We start from the raw sequence: 19,132 nt of genomic DNA on the forward strand, positions 1-19,132 counted from the left end.
CAAATGCAATCCTTTAATGTAGAAACATTGTCCAGCTCTCTCGATTACTGGACACTGACAGTAGGACAAAAATCAGCTGTTACGGTCAATGATGAGACACGACACAGCACCAGTATTAAAGGTTATTTATTTCCCAGAATAACAAAGTCCCGACATGATTACATTTCAAACTGATAGTTGTAGTGATTTCATCCTGATTCTGCCACAGGTTGTATTCTGACCAATCACAGTGTAATCACAGGACGAGGAACAACTCGGGCTTGGATCAGAGGGACAGATCAGCTCAGCAAAGCCCCTGGGGTGGAGAGGTACACAACTGGCGTGTCTGAGAAACGGAGAATGTGGCAGGAAGTGAGCTGATCCTGTCAAGAACTGTCCCAGCATGGGCACTGTAGCCACGGGGAGCTCCTTGGGCAGCGCTCTCTCTCTCTCTGCTGATGCCTTGCCCCCCTCGAGACCTTGGCAATTCTTTGAGAGTTGGCCATGCTCCCATCGCCCAAACTCTGTACCTGCACCAAACACAGAGCTCCCAACCAACAAGGTGACCCTTCACCCCATGAGATTATTCTTGCCCATTGTCTAAAGCATCTCTTTACCCAGCGTTAATATTCCTAAAAATAATCAACAAACAAAACAAAACTTCAGATTAAATGAGGAGGGTGGAGGGTGGGGGGTGTTTTAATGCCGCTGTGATTTTTCTCTCTGGCTCTGTAGAACCCAGAGTGAAACTTGTTAATTCCTGAAGATGCCGGCACCACAGTGAAGGTTTGGTGACCAGCTCGGTAGCACCATGACAAATTGCACCAATGATTTCTCTGATAAAACCCAAAAGAACTGCAGGTGCCATAAAGCAGAGACGTAATAGAAATTGCTGGAAAAGCTCGGCAGGTTTTGTGGAGGGGCATCAGTTAACGATGCTCCATCCTCAGAATATTCTGGGAACTGCAGGGATTTGAAATGGCAAACTGCATTTGTATAGCACCTTAAACACTGCGAGGTGCTTCTCAAGAGGGGTTGACGTCCAAACGAGTGGCCCAATGAAGGTTCTGAGGAAGGGTCACTTGGACCCGAAACATTAACTCTGATTTCTCTCCACAGAAGCTGCCAGACCTGCTGAGCTTTTCCAGCAATTTCTGTCCTTGTGTCAGTGATTTATCCCTTGCTTGCCCTGCAGTGAGTGGCTCTCTGTATTTTAACAGGGAAGCAATTGACTAATGTGTTCCTCTGCTCCTTACTGTGTGTTCGAGGATTTAGTGAACAGGTTGGGGGGGGTGGTGTGTGTGTGACTATGACACACCCCTATAACCCGGGCAGTAAGTTTGGTTGATCTGGTCAGTATTGAGCCCAAAGTTGTGGAGTTCAGGAAGAAGTGAAACTTCCAGTCAATCCCCTGCCCTGTTTGAGGCTGTTTGTGAAATGCATTGCTCTGTGATTATAGTCAGAGACCAGTGACTGAAAGGTGAACACATGTTGTCACTGTGTGACCCTTACCCCTCTGTCTCAGAGAAGATCCTATTTTCCTGAGTGGATTTCCCCCTGAGCGGAGGGGGCACTACAGAGATTTATTATGACAAACTGTATTTATATAGCACCTTAAACAGGCCGAGGTGCTCCCCGGGAGCGTTACCGAAATCACAGGTGGTGATGTTCAAACAAAAGCTTGGTCAAAGAGGTAGGTTTTCACAAGATCCTGCAAAAGGAGGAAGGAGATACAAAGAGTTTAGGATCTGGGTCGGTGAGAGACCCATCAGGAGCTAGGACAGGAAGCAGGTCCTTACTGATTTATTTTCTTCTCTCACGTTCCTCGGAGATATTGTGCCAGGACAGATGACAGAGTGAATCAATATCTGTTCCCTCAGACACACACGGGCTGCCTGCTGCGTTGTGGCAGCAGGAACCTTTTAGATGAGGGAGTTTCTCCACAGTTGCAATCCTGCCGTAAACGGGCTCAAGAGCAGGGTCTCTGTGAGAGGGCGGTCTCCGGGACGATGAGTGTGGCTACATTATCTTGGTACATAATAGCCCATGCACAGAGACAGCGAATAAGTGACGCCCAAATTTAGGGAACTGGTTTCATTCTCACATGAATCCATAGAATCCCTACAGTGTGGGAACAGGCCATTCGGCCCAGCATGTCCACACCAACGATCTGAAGAGACTAACCCCCCACCCTATAACCCTGCAGACTATGGGCAATTTCCAATGGCCAATCCATCCTAACCTGCACATCTTTGGACAGTGGGAGGAAACCCACACAGACATGGGGAGAGTGTGCAAACTCCACCCAGACAGTCACCCGAGGCTGGAATCGAACCTGGTCCCTGGCTAACCACTGAGCCACCGTGCTGAAATCTGTTCAGAATGAAACCCTTGGAGCTTAGAATCATGTTTCATTTAAAGAGAAGGATTTTTCAAAGTGAAATGTTTGGTACATTTGCAACAGAACTTGGCTGTTTCAGAGAATTTTCTCTCACGTTCCTGGTCGGTTCCTTCCTACAAGTTGAAACTAGTTATGTTGATGTCTACTTCCAATGCAACTCTGCAGGGATAGGGAAGAGATGGACAGGCATAGAACAAAGAGACCGAAGACTGACAGATACAAAGCCAGAAAGATTATATAGAGACAGAAACCGACTGTCATATAGTTGAGAGACAGATACTAGCTGACACAGATATACACGATGAAAGACTTATGCCTGAAACGTGGACTCTCCTGCTCCTTGGATGCTGCCTGACCACACTTTTTGATAAAGATATACAAAGACTACTGAGAGACAGAGAATGATTCTGATACGGTCACATGTAGAGAAATAAAGATTATAGAGAGAGAGAAACTGTCAGAGACTGAGAGATAGACTAACGGTGACAGATAATAGGCAGATGACAGACAGGTATGAATAAAAAAGAGATACACACAAAGGTAACAGAGTGAGAAACAGATAAAATGACTGTGGGACAGAGAGAGATGGCAGAGATACAGATGAGCAGATGGAGAGACAGAGACAGAGAATGGATGGATAGACAGATGATTAGAGGAGGAGAGACACATAGATAGATGGAGAATGAGAGACCTTCAGGTGGATTTCAGGGAAGGAAGGACAGTCCTTGGTTTATTCCTGAACTAAACAGTCACATTCGGGATTGACCAGGGCAGAATGGGGAGGTAGCTATCTGTGAGAAACCGAGAAACTCCCACTCAATCCTCAGTCCAAACCCACCCTTGGGCTAATGATTGGGGAGAGCTGTCAGACTATGTTAGGGGAGGGGGTTGCAGAGCTGGTGAACTGGGGGGAGGGTGGGGATGGGATACAACTGATCAAACTGGTTAGATTTCACTTCATTTCCGATGGACAAAAGTTGGATTTTAATGAGCGAGGGGGAGAGATTCCCTCTGTTTTCCATATTCACAAAGTTCTCAGCTCCATGGGGAATGCTGACTGTTCCTTCAGGGCACAATACTGACTGTCCACCCCCTCTCCCTCCCCCTCGGGCAGGTCAGTGCAGAGCCCCCCCTCCAGCTCTAGGTTCAGTGAGGGAGCTCAGGAGGATTGATCCAGGGCTCTCAGTAAGTCCGGGCCCTGCAAGAGACGGTCTCTTCCGGTAATGGAGCATTCACTTCACAGTCATAACGGGTCAGCTCTGGGGGAGCAGGCACCTCCTTCCCAAGTAACTGCATGGTCAGCGCTGTCGAGAGAAGACACAGTGTTAAGTTGCAATACGACCCTCTCAGCACCGAGGATTCCCCTTTACTTTACAAACTCAGTGGGCAGCTTGTGAACCTTGGAGTTGGGAAGTTGTGGGTTGGGAGACTGGAGTGCTGAGAGAGTGCTGCAGTGTCAGAGGTGCCATCTGAGATGGTTACACTGCACTCAGACCCCTACTCGCCTCCACCCTATTTTGAGGAACACCACAGGAGACCTGGTAAATATTTATCCCTCGATCAGCAGCCAGGGTCTGCCCCACGGCTGTTAGTGGGAGTTTGCTGTGAACAGGTCAGTTGCCGTGTTTCTCACATTCGCTCCATGACAGAAGGACTTCATTTTGAGATGTGCTCAGATCCTATAATGGAGCCCTGATCGCTGCGGTTACACCCCCCCCCCCCCCCCCCCCCCCCCCCCCCCACCCCCCCACCACTGTCTCACTGCGGTTACCCCCCCCCCACCGTCTCACTGCGGTTACCCCCCCCGTCTCACTGTGGTCACCCTCCCATCACACTGCGGTTACCCCCCCCCCGTCACACTGCGGTTACCCCCCCCCCCGTCACACTGCGGTTACCCCCCCCCCCCGTCATTGCGGTTACACCCCGTCACACTGCGGTTACCCCCCGTCACACTGCGGTTACCCCCCCGTCACACTGCGGTTACCCCCCCGTCTCACTGCGGTTACCTCCCCCCCCCATCACACTGCGGTTACCCCCGTCACACTGCGGTTACCCCCGTCACACTGCGCTTACCCCTGTCACATTACCCCCCCGTCTCACTGCGGTTACCTCCCCCCCCGTCACACTGCGGTTACCTCCCCCCCCCCGTCACACTGCGGTTACCTCCCCCCCCCCGTCACACTGCAGTTACCCCCGTCTCACTGCGGTTTCCCCCGTCTCACTGCGGTTACCCTCCCGTCACACTGCGGTTACCCTCCCGTCACACTGCGGTTACACCCCGTCTCACTGCGGTTACCCTCCCGTCTCACTGCGGTTACCCTCCCGTCTCACTGCGGTTACACCCCGTCTCACTGCGGTTACCCTCCCGTCTCACTGCGGTTACCCTCCCGTCTCACTACGGTTACCCCCCCCGTCTCACTGCGGTTACCCTCCCGTCTCACTGCGGTTACACCCCGTCTCACTGCGGTTACCCTCCCGTCTCACTACGGTTACCCCCCCCGTCTCACTGCGGTTACACCCCGTCTCACTGCGGTTACCCTCCCGTCTCACTACGGTTACCCCCCCGTCTCACTACGGTTACCCCTGTCTCACTACGGTTACCCCCGTGTCACTGATGGAGACCCGACAGAGTGAAATGGAAAGGGAAGGTCTTACTCATTGGTGTCCCAGACGGCACAGTCTCTGTCTGCGTTTCAGCTTGCTGAGTCTCCAGACTTTTCAAACGCTTTGCTGTAACTTGGACAATGTCAGCCACACTCGAAACATCCAAATTGGAATCCTGGGCGGCAAATTCAATCAAACAGGGTTTTATTCTAATAACCTGAAAATAACTAAACAGTAACAATGAAGCAGCCCACCGCAGCGCAGTGCAGCAACAATAGAGAGAGGGTGGGAGGACGGGAGAAAGGGGATTAAGTTAGAATGTAGCTACTCGGGAAATAATACACCCCGGCCCACACAGTGCCCACCTCTCTCTCTCTCTCTGTCTAAACCTCTGTGCTCCTCCTCTGGCACCCCCTACCTCGGGGTGAACGCAGTGCTGGCAAAGAGGGAAAAGGTGCCCAGTTCTGTATAAGTCACGGCAGTTTTCTAACTCACCAGCTGAGGGATGCTGTTACATACCCCTGGAGTAGGTGGGGACAGCACGCAAACACACCCTTCGCCCCAACTCCTCCATGTCCGATCTGATATCCTAAACTCATCTCGCCCCATCTGCCAGCTTTTGGCCCACATCCCTCTAAATCCTTCCCAGTCTTGAACCCGGACCTCCTTGTCTAGAGGCAGGGACACTACCGCTGTGCCACAAAAGGCCCTCTTTTCAAGTTCCGCCATCGCCAAGGTGGGACTCGAACCCAGAACGTTTGTTTAGGTTGTTTGTCCAATGCCATCCTCACCTTTCCAATGGCCGCCCATCAGCTCCTGCTCTGGGTAGAGTTTCCCATCAACCTGCTCAGCAACGTCACTACACATCCTCTGGAGAAAGCGGGTCCTGAACCTGGGCCACCTTCTGTCCCGGAGATATCTGTGGCCCCTCGTGTTGCTGTGACTTCAGTCGCTACACTATTGATGGCCTTCGGAAGCTTGGGGCCTGAGGTCTGGAGTTCCCTCTCTAAACTTCTCCACCACTTTTCCCTCCTTAAGAGGCTCCATAAAAGTTACCTGCGTTGACTGACTTCCTTCCTTGGTGTGCAGTTTAATTCCATCACTTCTGGGAAGTGTCTTCAAAAACCTGCGATGGGAATGCAGGCTGGTGCTGACATCGATGGAGAAGCCACTGTTTTCACACATCATTGTTTGTGAAATGTAATTGAACTTAGCAGCTTAGCTTCCACTTGCCAGAAAGTGTGGGTGCCCTTTCAGATTTAGTGGAGGTGGGAAGACGTTGCTCTCAGACCTTGCCGTATGTGATCCAGCACTTACCTCTGTACAGCTGCATATTCAGGAGGTGTGTGTATTAGACCCGCACTTTACTATTCAATGGAGAAAGTGAGGACTGCAGATGCTGGAGACCAGAGCTGAAAATGTGTTGCTGGAAAAGCGCAGCAGGTCAGGCAGCATCCAAGGAGCAGGAGATTCGACGTTTCAGGCATAAGCCCTTCTTCAGTAATCCTGAAGAAGGGCTCAGGCCCGAAACGTCGACTCTCCTGCTCCTTGGATGCTGCCTGACCTGCTGCGTTTTTCCAGCAACACATTTTCAGCCCTTTACTATTCAATGCCAGTTTCCTGCCATAGCACAGACAAATAGGACTAGCTCAATTTGGGAAACCTGGTCAGCATGGACCAGTTGGGCTGAAGGGTCTGTCTGATTTGCGTAAGTACGTGAATGGGAAAGGGTTTGGAAGGATATGGGCCAGGAGCAGAAAGGTGGGACAAGTTTAGTTTGGGATTATGGTTGGCATAGACTGGTTGGGCTGAAGGGTCTGTTTCCTTGCTGCATGAGTCCTAGCCTAAAGGTAGGGACACTGCCACTGTCCCACAACAGCCTTACTTCTAAAAAAAATCTATTTTTCAAATCTACCTGTTCAGAGATGTTGCTACACAGCCTCTGGAGCAGGTAGCTCTCCATGTCCAGAGGCGGGGACACTACCACTGCACCACAAGAGGGCCCTATAAGCAGCCATTTAACCAGTTAACCATTAAACTGACTCCACACCCAAACCAGGTCATGACCCAAACCAGGATCACGGCTCAACAAATTCACGAGTCAAACCAACCCATTATCCCCTCAATGAGGAGCGACCTGACCAATCCCAAATGGACCAATCCACTCTCTATCATGTCCAGGAGGAGGTAACACAGTCGCTACCTCGGTGAACTGGCAATGCCAGACTGAGGAACTGTCATCCTGTAGGGATGACGATGTGTTGTCTGTAGGGATGACGATGTGTCGTCTGTAGGGATGACGATGTGTCGTCTGTAGGGATGACGATGTGTCGTCTGTAGGGATGACGATGTGTTGTCTGTAGGGATGACGATGTGTCGTCCTTCCCCAGAACCACAGCCATACATCTGGCTCTTAACCAGACGGGCAATTAGTGCTGGAGGTGGGTATTCATTGATATCATTGAATGAATAACAATACACCACTGAGAGCAGAACCTCAGCCAGGTATCAGTACCTCCCCCCTGTTACAATGTCAGGTATAGAGCCATACAGCATGTTAGGACTGATCTCTGTCAGGATTCTTGTAAGGCCAGGGTCAATGCTGAGACATTTCTCCCTCATGGGAGAGTCTAGCACCAGAGGACACAGGCTCAGAATAAAGGGGCTCCAATTTCAAGCTGAGATCAGGAGGAGGTTTATCTCTCGGTGGGAGAATCTGAGGCCGATTTTCTCTTTATTGAGCTGTTACCAATCCTTCAGAACTCAGTCTTTCTTTAAAACCAAGCCTCAACATTTTTGACCTTCAGTATAATCTCTAGCAGAGATAGTTAACACAACCAAGTCAACCACTCATTCAAACAGTGAGTAACGAATTAACTATTAGCCACTGCTCTGATCCTCCAAGCCAACTGACTTGCCAAACTATCAACCAGTAAGTCAGTCAACTAGTTAACCAGGAGAAAGTGAGGACTGCAGATGCTGGAGATCAGAGCTGAAAATGTGTTGCTGGAAAAGTGCAGCAGGTCAGGCAGCATCCAAGGAGCAGGAGAGTCGACGTTTCGGGCATGAGCCCTTCCTGAAGAAGGGCTTATGCCCAAAACGTTGAATCTCCTGTTCCTTGGATGCTGCCCGACCTGCTGCGCTTTTCCAGCAACACATTTTCAACTAGTTAACCAGCCAGCAACCCATCAACTAGTTGGTTTCTTAACCAACCCAGCCACATCTCCAAATCTCCAGCTAGCAATCAACCAGTTAGTTAGTCAACTAGTTACCAATTGGATTATGAAACTTGTTAACTAATTAATCAGGTAATGAACAAATCATGTTGCCATGAGGGTTTAGATAATTCAGGTAATACCTGCAAGTTCCCGACCAGCAGAGAGTGTTTCCTTTTGAGGTTACGAAGGTCCAGAATCTGGGGACTGAGCTGCCCGAGGTTTCTCCTGAACTCTGAGTCACGCTGCGACCTGCCCAAGGGTGAGATCGTTTCACACATCAGCAACATTAACTTCACAAACCACTGTCACTGGGCCATGGTTCGGTCAGCACAGCGACTCACTGACCTCGCAAAGACGGTTAAAAAGGTTTCGTTTTTAGAAACTGCAGCAAATTTCAAAAACCCCAGCAGGTTAAGCTGGTCAGGTGGGGCCCAGCGAGAGGGGCTCAGTGATGAGGGAGGTTACTCACTAGGACCCATCGGGAGCAGCCTCTCCCCAGCCCAACAACCAGAACATTGACCAACCAATGGATGTGATCTTTGACTACGATCATGCTCCCACCCTGAAGGTGGTGACCCATGTTGGGGGGGGGGAAGAAGGGGAGGGGCTACAGTTCAAAGGGCACTGCCCTGTATTGGGGTACAGTTCAAAGGGCACGGCCCTGTGTTGGGTTACAGTTCAAAGGGCACTGCCCCGTGTTTGGGTACAGTTCAAAGGGCATGACCCCGTGTTGGGGTACAGTTCAAAGGGCACTGCCCTGTGTTGGGTTACAGTTCAAAGGGCACGGCCCTGTGTTGGGTTACAGTTCAAAGGGCACGGCCCCGTGTTGGGGTACAGTTCAAAGGGCACGGCCCCGTATTGGGGTACAGTTCAAAGGGCACTGATACTCAAATGTTTGAGGGATAGGATCAGTCTGACCTCTGAAAGCTGTGTAAATCTCTGTGGCTCCTCAGGATATTGCACAGAGCAGATGTCTGCACCGTTTGGTGATGTGTGTGTGTAATAATGAAGTATTTGTACCTCTGTTTGGACAGCGCGTGCTGGGCTGATTCTCCGCTGAGTCCAGCAGTGTCCAGGAGATCACTCGGCTCCAGGCCCTGGGCAGCGCCTGCGGATGTTGCTTCTTGACCTTTGCTGCTGGGAGTTTGAACTTTGGCCTCAGTGGTCTGGGGCTGGAATAAAGCCAGGAGGACGTTCTTCACAGCTACAGTGAATGCTGGTCCTCCGAAAGCGAGTGTGCAGTAACCAGAGGCCGGGGCCTGGCCTGGGGCTGGGTCTGGGCCTGGGCCTGGGGCCATGCTGAGATTGGTCACGCTGCAGGAACGTTGTAGAGCAGCAGAGTTTCCCTCTGGGTGGGCTGAGTCGCCCTCTCTCTGAGGATGGTCCTGCACACTGGGCCGCACCCCGTGGAAGCTGCAGGACCGGGGGCGGCTGCTGGCGGGGCCGGGGTTCCTTGGCTCGGTCAGGCTCCCAGAGAAACTTCTAGATTCCGTCGCTCTGGCGCTCCTTCCGCGGGGCTCTGGGTGAATGTCAGCACAGGCCTGTCCGTCCTTATCTTCAGCGCACTCGAGGCTGTTCAGCTGGAAGTCCTCCTCCATGGAGATGTAGGGCGCTAACATCTCCAGATCCAACTCCATCGCCTCCTGCAAACACCAAACCACTCATTAGCCCCTCGGTCACTTAGAACAGTTGGACTAAGGTTTACACATTCACGTGGATCGGGCGGGTGGGGTGAAGCTGTTCACAGACAGAGCAAGAACGAGAGGGACATGGATTTTAAAGTCAGGCTGGTGCTTGGAAAAGGTTTCTCACTCGGCGAGGGGTTAGGGTTTGGAACGCATTGCCTGGAAATGTGGTGGAGGCAGGTTCAACTGAACCCTTCAAGAGAGGCATTCGATAGCTATTTGGATGGCAATGGCGCAGAGAGCAGCCAGAGACATAACAGGCCGAATGGCCTCCTTTGGCACCAATTAACTTCTCTGGAACCACGGTCTCCCAGCCTCTGGCCCACTTAGCTCAGGTCTACACCACATCCCGTGCTACCATCAAGGTTTTAACATCCACCCCTCAGAACAGCACCTAACACCCCCCCTACTTTGGCTGATCGACTGCCGAAACCATCATCCAGGTGCCATCTCCAGCTGATTATTCCAATGCTCTCCAGATTGATCAGCCAGTCACATTCTCTGTAAGTTCGTACACATCCAAATACTCTCTGTATTCTAACATCACCGTCCTCCTCGCTGACTCTGTTAACCAGCCATTTTCTCAAATTTGTTTCCAAATCCTTCCCTATCTCTGTCATCTCCTTCAGACCCACAACTGTCAGAAATCCTTTCACTCCCACCCCTCATGCCTCCCCATGATTTTAATCTCTCGCCACTCTCAGCCATGCTATCAGCTCCCTCACCCTGTCCAAAATGCCCCCTCTCCCCCTCTCTCTCTATCCATCAGCTCCCTCACCCTGTCCAAAATGCCCCCTCTCCCCCTCTCTCTCTATCCATCAGCTCCCTCACCCTGTCCAAAATGCCCCGTCTCCCCCTCACTCTCTATCCATCAGCTCCCTCACCCTGTCCAAAATGCCCCCGTCTCCCCCTCTCTCTCTATCCATCAGCTCCCTCACCCTGTCCAAAATGCCCCCTCTCCCCCTCTCTCTCTATCCATCAGCTCCCTCACCCTGTCCAAAATGCCTCCTCCCCCCTCACTCTCTATCCATCAGCTCCCTCACCCTGTCCAAAATGCCCCCTCCCCCCCCACTCTCTATCCATCAGCTCCCTCACCCTGTCCAAAATGCCCCCTCCCCCCCTCACTCTCTATCCATCAGCTCCCTCACCCTGTCCAAAATGCCCCCTCCCCCCCTCACTCTCTATCCATCAGCTCCCTCACCCTGTCCAAAATGCCTCCTCCCCCCTCACTCTCTATCCATCAGCTCCCTCACCCTGTCCAAAATGCCCCCTCCCCCCCTCACTCTCTATCCATCAGCTCCCTCACCCTGTCCAAAATGCCTCCTCCCCCCTCACTCTCTATCCATCAGCTCCCTCACCCTGTCCAAAATGCCCCGTCTCCCCCTCACTCTCTATCCATCAGCTCCCTCACCCTGTCCAAAATGCCCCCTCCCCCCCTCACTCTCTATCCATCAGCTCCCTCACCCTGTCCAAAATGCCTCCTCCCCCCTCACTCTCTATCCATCAGCTCCCTCACCCTGTCCAAAATGCCCCCTCCCCCCCTCACTCTCTATCCATCAGCTCCCTCACCCTGTCCAAAATGCCTCCTCCCCCCTCACTCTCTATCCATCAGCTCCCTCACCCTGTCCAAAATGCCCCGTCTCCCCCTCACTCTCTATCCATCAGCTCCCTCACCCTGTCCAAAATGCCCCCTCCCCCCTCACTCTCTATCCATCAGCTCCCTCACCCTGTCCAAAATGCCCCCTCCCCCCCTCACTCTCTATCCATCAGCTCCTTTAAGGAGATCCTTAAAACTCACCTCTTTTAGTCAAACATTTGTTCACCTCTCCCAATACTCCCTTGTCAATCCATGTCAAACCTGTTTGGATTTTGTTCTTGTGATGTACCTTGAGGCATTCTGCTCTGATAAAAGTACTTTGTGAGCACAGACTGTGACACAGCTTCCTCCTCAGGTCCCCTCTAGATTGAGCTGTCACTGTCCCAGCTGGTTGGCACCATAATTTGGATTCCTGTGCAACTGGAAATGTTCTCTCTATATCCATGGACTGACAAACCTCTACATTTAAAACAACCCAACATGGTCTTTTCTAAATATCCTCATTTCTAAAATAAAAATCAAAGAATCCCTGCAGTATGGAAGCAGGCCATCCGGCCCATTGATTCCACATCAAACCCAGACCCTCCCACAAAAGAGGATCACACCCAGACCCAGCCCCCTACCCTATCCCTGTATTTCCCAGGGCTAACCCCCCACAAGCCTGCACATCCCTGGACACTATGGGCAATTTCCCATGGTCAATCCGCCCCTAACCTGCACATCTTCGGACAGTGGGAGGAAACCCACGCAGACACGGGGAGAATGCGCAAACTCCACACAGACAGTCGCCCGAGGCTGGAATCGAACCTGGGTCCCTGGTGCTGGGAAGCAGCAGTGCTAACCACTGAGCCACCATGCCACCCACAAAATCTTTTTTTTTAAGGTTGTCTTTTTGGTTAAATAGCAAAACATTTCACACAATGGTTAAACACAATGAATGAAAATTCATGCAAACGAAATAACTCAACAAGAATGTTGTTAAACAAGGAGCAGACTGCTGCAGGCTCCAGAACTCTAAACTAAAAGAAATTGCCAAAATAAAAAAGGCAAACAGTTTAATATTTCCTGAAACCTCTCAGTGCTGAGACAATCCTGCTCAATGATGGATTTTTGCCCCATCTTCAATGTTTCTTGTAACGGTCATCCGCAAATGCACAATTTAAGTGAAATCCATGAATCATTTCAAAACCGAGACTGACAAATCTTTGTATTCCCAACTCTGTCATGGAGTTAAAAAAGTAAATGGTGACAGTCAGCCCCTTCAGGAACTGTATCCCAGTGAGAGTCAGCCCCTTCAGGAACTGTATCCCAGTGAGAGTCAGCCCATTCAGGAACTGTATCCCAGTGAGAGACAGCCCCTTCAGGAACTGTATCCCAGTGAGAGACAGCTCCTTCAGGAACTGTATCCCAGTGAGAGACAGCCCATTCAGGAACTGTATCCCAGTGAGAGTCAGCACCTTCAGGAACTGTATCCCAGTGAGAGACAGCACCTTCAGGAACTGTATCCCAGTGAGAGACAGCACCTTCAGGAACTGTATCCCAGTGAGAGTCAGCCCCTTCAGGAACTGTATCCCAGTATTTGAAGGAACCGTATCCTGGCCTGAAGCTGCCTTGTTTGGTTCCGTGTCACTAACAGGGTCAGGAATCCTCTCCTGTCCTCCAGCACTGTGTGTTCCCAGGCCCCTGCCTGCAGCAGGACTGTGTACATTCAGAGATATGGGTTTGAGAGGAATATACCACAGACAGCTGGCTGACCTGGGTTGTTTTGGCTTGCAGAGCTTTGGTATCGGCTGTGAGCAGATTTTTCTCAGACTCCTCAATGTTCTGTAAAAGGGAAACAGTGAAACTTTAAAAACCCAGAGGCAAATTTCCCAGCATTCCTGTCAGTCACCAACTAGCCCCCTCCTCACTCAGAGCACGTGTTTGCCCCAGCACTGTCACCAGACCAGCATCCTCACAGTCTCCCCATGGTGAACAATCTCACACATTAATAACCTCACTCTTCTCAATATCCAGTGAAATCTGTCCCACAGTGAGTCAGCCCCTTCAGGAACTGTATCCCAGAGAGAGACAGCCCCTTCAGGAACTGTATCCCAGTGAGAGTCAGCCCCTTCAGGAACTGTGTCCCAGTGAGAGTCAGCCCCTTCAGGAACTGTATCCCAGTGAGGGTCAGCCCCTTCAGGAACTGTATCCCAGTGAGGGTCAGCCCCTTCAGGAACTGTATCCCAGTGAGGGTCAGCCCCTTCAGGAACTGTATCCCAGTGAGGGTCAGCCCCTTCAGGAACTGTATCCCAGTGAGAGTCAGCTCCTTCAGGAACTGTATCCCAGTGAGAGACAGCTCCTTCAGGAACTGTATCCCAGTGAGAGTCAGCACCTTCAGGAACTGTGTCCCAGTGAGAGTCAGCCCCTTCAGGAACTGTATCCCAGTGAGAGTCAGCACCTTCAGGAACTGTATCCCAGTGAGAGACAGCTCCTTCAGGAACTGTATCCCAGTGAGAGTCAGCCCCTTCAGGAACTGTATCCCAGTGAGAGTCAGCACCTTCAGGAACTGTATCCCAGTGAGAGACGGCTCCTTCAGGGATGTGGTGGTAGTCTGGAAGACTGTAGCTGGCTGGTGTATGAGGTGTTACATTCACTCAGCCATTGCAGTCTGATGTGGAAGGGTACATTATTCCTGTCATAGTCTCAGCCCCCTTTTGCCCTCGGACCCATACTCACCACGCCGGCTGTCTGAGAGCTGCCCGGTTTGGGCAGTGTAACCCCTGGTGTGTCTGGGTCCTCTGTCGTTCTCTCCGGCTGCTTGCTGAGTGGTTTGGAGTCCGTGCTGGAGCTCATCTCCAGACCATTAAAGATTGGGGACAGGAGTTTACAGAGAGCGGGGCTGCAGAAATCCTCCGGGCTCAGAGGGGCCTGGCCATCATCTGGGAGCCTTCTGGTGAAGTGAAACGCTTTCGTATCCCTTTGACCTGGACGTACAGAAGGGAGTGTGATCAGTGGAACAGAAAGCTGGAGGGAGGCGGGTGGGCTCACTGGGACGTTTGGGGGCTCATGTCCCAGTTTAGAATCCTGCACCCAGTCTTGGAGTGTCACAGGTGCCATGTTTTAAATTAACCAATGGGGCTTCAGCTGCCCTCCGTCTGGTTGTGATGCCAATGTGTGAAGAACATGCCAAGGCCAAAGCGATGCCTTTGCTGTCTGTGGGATCTTGCTGTACAAGCATCCGGCTGCCAGACTCTCTGTGCTACAACAGTGAGGTACATTTCAAAACTCACCTCGATGGTCCTGAGACGGTCCATGATGAGTAAGTGAACTGGATCCCTCCTGCTCGCTGTGTTAATGAGCTGAATCCCCACAGTGTGGAAACAGGCCATTTGGCCCATTGAGTCCACACCGACCCTCTGAAGTGCATCCCACTCGGAGCCATTCCCCCTACCCGGTCCCTGGAACCCCACGTTTCCCATGGCTAACCCACCTAACCTACACATCCCTGGACACTTTGGGGCAATTTCCCATGGCCAATCCACCAGAACCAGCATGTCTTTGGTTGAACTGTGGGAGGAAACCCACGCAGACACGGGGAGAATGTGCAAACTCCACACAGTCAGTCGCCCGAGGCTGGAATTGAACCCGGGTCTCAGGCGCTGTGAGGCAACAGTGCTAACCACTGTGCCACCCATATGGATCACGGTGGGTTCGGCTGTAGCCTATCCATGGTGACCACTGACTCTGTTGTCGGTTGTGACTCTGTCCGTGTGTCCGTGTGTGTCCGTGTCCGTGTGTGTGTGTGTCCGTGTCCGTGTGTGTGTGTGTGTGTGTCCTGGAGGAGGGTGGGGAGGGGGTGTCAGCCCCCATCATTCTCTGGGGACGAGAGGGAGAGGCTGACCACCATTGGAGAGGAAAGCAATTCCCCTCATTCCTGTCTTCAACTGGAGAGCTCTCAGTGTGAAACTGTGCCCACCCCTCATTCACCTCTTGGCTGCTGGTGGTGCCCAGTCTGACTGCAGTGTATCCTCCATTACAGCAGGGACTACACCTCCAACCCACGCCTGCCTCAAACAGTTTGGGATGGGCTCAGGAAAGGTGCTACGTCAATGCAATCTAAACATGGCCTGTGAATGAGGGGAGTTCATTTTGGGTGGGGTGCTGGAGAGGGGAATGGGGGAGAAAGCAGGAGATTGGCACTGGATCGTGATGTTTGGTTGATGAGCTAGTAGGGGCACGATGGGCTGAATGGCATCCGGCTGCGCCGTCACACTTTTGAGAGACCCCCATGGTCCCAAGACCTTCAGGACCCCCACCTCTGTCTCTCCGGTGTTATGCCCTCCCTTTGTGAGCAGGACCACCTCTCCTGCCCCTCCCCAACCTCCTACCCTTCGCCCCCCGCCCCGCCCCTCGGGTACCTGCCAAGTCCAGGGAAACGACGCTGTCTCCAGGAGCAGGGCCCAGCTCATCCGACTTCTTGGGATTCTCCTCCCACTGGCTCAGGAGGCGCTGGCCATTCTCGGGATCGGCGTCAGGAGTCAGGAGCCTGGTCTGACCCAAGGAGAAGGTGACTGACTCCTCCATCACATTGCTGTGTAGGGGTCAGAGCAGAGAAACCGTCAAACAGCCGAGACAGGACATCGCCCCGAACGGGATCAAACTGGATTCAGGAGGAGCTCAAACCCAAGGCGCAATCTACCGGCCGCTCCGAACAACACCAGGCATCAGCAAGAAACCCATCTCTCCTGATCGAGATCGGGAGATATCGGCAGCTCCTCACTTCAAGCACATCAGCTTCCATGCTCACCCTTCAAGCCCAAACACCTCTCCCTGAGAACATTCCACACTCCGTGTTGAAATGGACCGGGATGAAGGAGTTACATTTTTGACGGCGTCTTGAATAAATTACGTTTGTCATCCCCTGAGTTTGGAAAATGTAAGGCTTGCTCCCAGCAGAGAGATTACTGGTTACCATAAGGGAGTTTAGATTAGATTTGATTCCCTACAGTGTGGAAACAGGCCGTTCAGCACAACCAGTCCTCACCGACCCTCCGAAGAGTAACGCACCCAGACTCATTCCCCTCTGAGTTGAAAACTGTGTTGCTGGAAAAACACAGCAGGTCAGGCAGCATCCAAGGAGCAGAAGAATCGACGTTTCGGGCATGAGCCCTTCTTCAGGACTCCCTCTGACTAATGCACCTAACACTATGGGCAATTTAGCATGGCCCAGTCACATGACCTGCACATCTTTGGATTGTGGGAGGAAACCCACGCAGACACAGGGAGAATGTACAAACTCCACACAGACAGTCACCCTGAGGCTGGAATCACACCTGGGTCCCTGGTGCTAGGAGGCAGCAGTGCTAACCACTGAGCCACCGTACCGCCCTAATTCCTCAAGTTAATTCTGAGAAACTATTGATGGGTCATCGAAGCCCCTTCTTCACCCCAAAGGGGGTAAATCTGGAATCCCTCCCACACCCAAAAAACCTGTTGAGTCTGGGGGTCAACTGGAAATTTCAAAACTGAGACTGAGGGATATTTGTTGAAGGAGGGTATGACGGATTCAGGAGGCAAGGCAGATGGTTGGAACTGGTGCAGTGGGGAGGAATGTTTACCATCCGCCTCTGCACTTCAGATCCAAGCTCCTTCTGGAAGCTTGTTCCTTCTGGAAATCCCCCCCCTCCCCGCTCCAACATTCCCAACCACAGGACATTGGTTAGGCCACCGTTGGAATGTTGCATGCAATTCTGGTCTCCTTCCAATCGGAAAGATGTTGTCAGAAAAGATTTACAAGGATGTTGCCAGGGTTGGAGGATCTGAGCTACAGGGAGAGGCTGAACAGGCTGGGGCTGTTTTCCCTGGAGCGTCGGAGGCTGAGGGGTGACCTTATAGAGGTTTATAAAATCATGAGGGGCATGGATAGGGTAAATAGGCAAAGTCTTTTCCCTGGGGTTGAGGGAGTCCAGAACTAGAGGGCATAGGTTAGAGTGAGAGGGGAAAGATATAAAAGAGACCTAAGGGGCAACTTTTTCACACAGAGGGTGGTACGTGTATGGAATGAGCTGCCAGAGGAAGTGTGAGGGATGAGGACGGGTGTGTGTGTGTGAGGGATGGGGTTGGGGGGTGTGTGTGAGGGAGGGGTGGGGTGTGTGTGAGGGATGGGGTTGGGGGGTGTGTGTGAGGGAGGGGTGGGGTGTGTGTGAGGGAAGGGGTGGGGTGTGTGTGAGGGAAGGGGTGGGGTGTGTGTGAGGGAAGGGGTGGGGTGTGTGTGTGAGGGATGGGGTTGGGGGTGTGTGTGAGGGATGGGGTTGGGGGGTGTGTGTGAGGGATGGGGTTGGGGGGTGTGTGTGAGGGAGGGGTGGGGTGTGTGTGAGGGAGGGGTGGGGTGTGTGTGAGGGAAGGGGTGGGGTGTGTGTGAGGGAAGGGGTGGGGGGTGTGTGTGAGGGATGAGGTGGGGGTGGGTGTGTGTGTGGGGGGGGATGGGGTGGGGGTGTGTGTGAGGGAGGGGTGGGGTGTGTGTGAGGGAGGGGTGGGGTGTGTGTGAGGGAGGGGTGGGGTGTGTGAGAGGGGAGGGGTGTGTGTGTGAGGGATGGGGTGGGGCGTGTGTACGGGGGATGGGGTGGGGGGGTGTGAGGGACGGGGTGGGGTGTGTGTGGGGGATGGGGTGTGGGGGGGATGGGGTGAGGGTGTGTGAGGGACGGGGTGGGGGTGTGTGTGAGGGATGGGGTGGGGTGTGTGTGTGGGGGATGGGGTGAGGGTGTGTGTGTGGGGGGGATGGGGTGAGGGTGTGTGAGGGACGGGGTGGGGGTGTGTGTGAGGGATGGGGTGGGGTGTGTGTGTGGGGGATGGGGTGGGGGTGTGTGTGTGGGGGATGGGGTGGGGTGTGTGTGGGGGATGGGGTGGGGGTGTGTGAGGGACGGGGTGGGGGTGTGTGTGAGGGATGGGGTGGGGTGTGTGTGTGTGTGGGGGATGGGGTGGGGGTGTGTGTGTGGGGGATGGGGTGGGGTGTGTGGGAGGATGGGGTGGGGGTGTGTGAGGGACGGGGTGGGGGTGTGTGTGAGGGATGGGGTGGGGGTGTGTGTGTGGGGGATGGGGTGGGGGTGTGTGGGGGGGATGGGGTGGGGGGTGTGTGTGGGGGATGGGGTGGGGTTGTGTGTGGGGGATGGGGTGGGGGGGTGTGAGGGACGGGGTGAGGGATGGGGTGGCGGTGTGTGTGGAGGGGATGGGGTGGGGTGTGTGTGGGGGATGGGGTGGGGGTGTGTGAGTGAGGGACGGGGTGGGGGTGTGTGAGTGAGGGACGGGGTGGGGGGTGTGAGTGAGGGACGGGGTGGGGGGGGTGAGGGACGGGGTGGGGTGTGTGTGTGAGGGACGGGGTGGGGGGTGTGTGGGGGGGATGGGGGGGGGGTGTGTATGTGAGGGACGGGGTGGGGGGTGTGTAGGGGGGATGGGGTGGGGGGGGTGTGGGGGGATGGGGTGGGGGGGGGTGTCGGGGATGGGGTGGGGAGTGTGTGGGGGGGATGGGGTGGGGTGTGTGTGTGAGGGACGGGGTGGGGGTGTGTGTGAGGGATGTGGTGGGGAGGGTGTGTGTGAGGGACGTGGTGGGGTGTGTGTGTGAGGGACAGGGTGGGGGGTAATTGTTACCAGTTTGCGATCTCTCGGGGTG

At 53.3% G+C, this 19,132-nt stretch overlaps 1 protein-coding gene across 2 annotated transcripts in view; it reads right to left on the reverse strand.

Moving 5' to 3' along the window:
* Window positions 1-110: 110 nt before the first annotated feature.
* Window positions 111-19,132, reverse strand: part of LOC132836591 (hypoxia-inducible factor 3-alpha-like) — a 39,816-nt gene continuing 20,794 nt past the window's right edge. For both annotated transcript variants that reach the window (XM_060855972.1, XM_060855973.1), the window contains exons 8-14: window positions 15,885-16,057; window positions 14,203-14,450; window positions 13,240-13,308; window positions 9,223-9,845; window positions 8,343-8,451; window positions 5,036-5,159; window positions 111-3,684 (exon numbers count right to left, since the gene is read on the reverse strand). In XM_060855972.1, coding sequence (XP_060711955.1) covers window positions 3,563-3,684; window positions 5,036-5,159; window positions 8,343-8,451; window positions 9,223-9,845; window positions 13,240-13,308; window positions 14,203-14,450; window positions 15,885-16,057 — 1,468 coding nt within the window. In that variant the 3' untranslated portion in view covers window positions 111-3,562. The remainder of the gene's footprint in view (window positions 3,685-5,035; window positions 5,160-8,342; window positions 8,452-9,222; window positions 9,846-13,239; window positions 13,309-14,202; window positions 14,451-15,884; window positions 16,058-19,132) is intronic.

The sequence above is a fragment of the Hemiscyllium ocellatum genome, chromosome 47, assembly GCF_020745735.1.
Source record: "Hemiscyllium ocellatum isolate sHemOce1 chromosome 47, sHemOce1.pat.X.cur, whole genome shotgun sequence".
Taxonomy (NCBI): Eukaryota; Metazoa; Chordata; class Chondrichthyes; order Orectolobiformes; family Hemiscylliidae; genus Hemiscyllium; species Hemiscyllium ocellatum.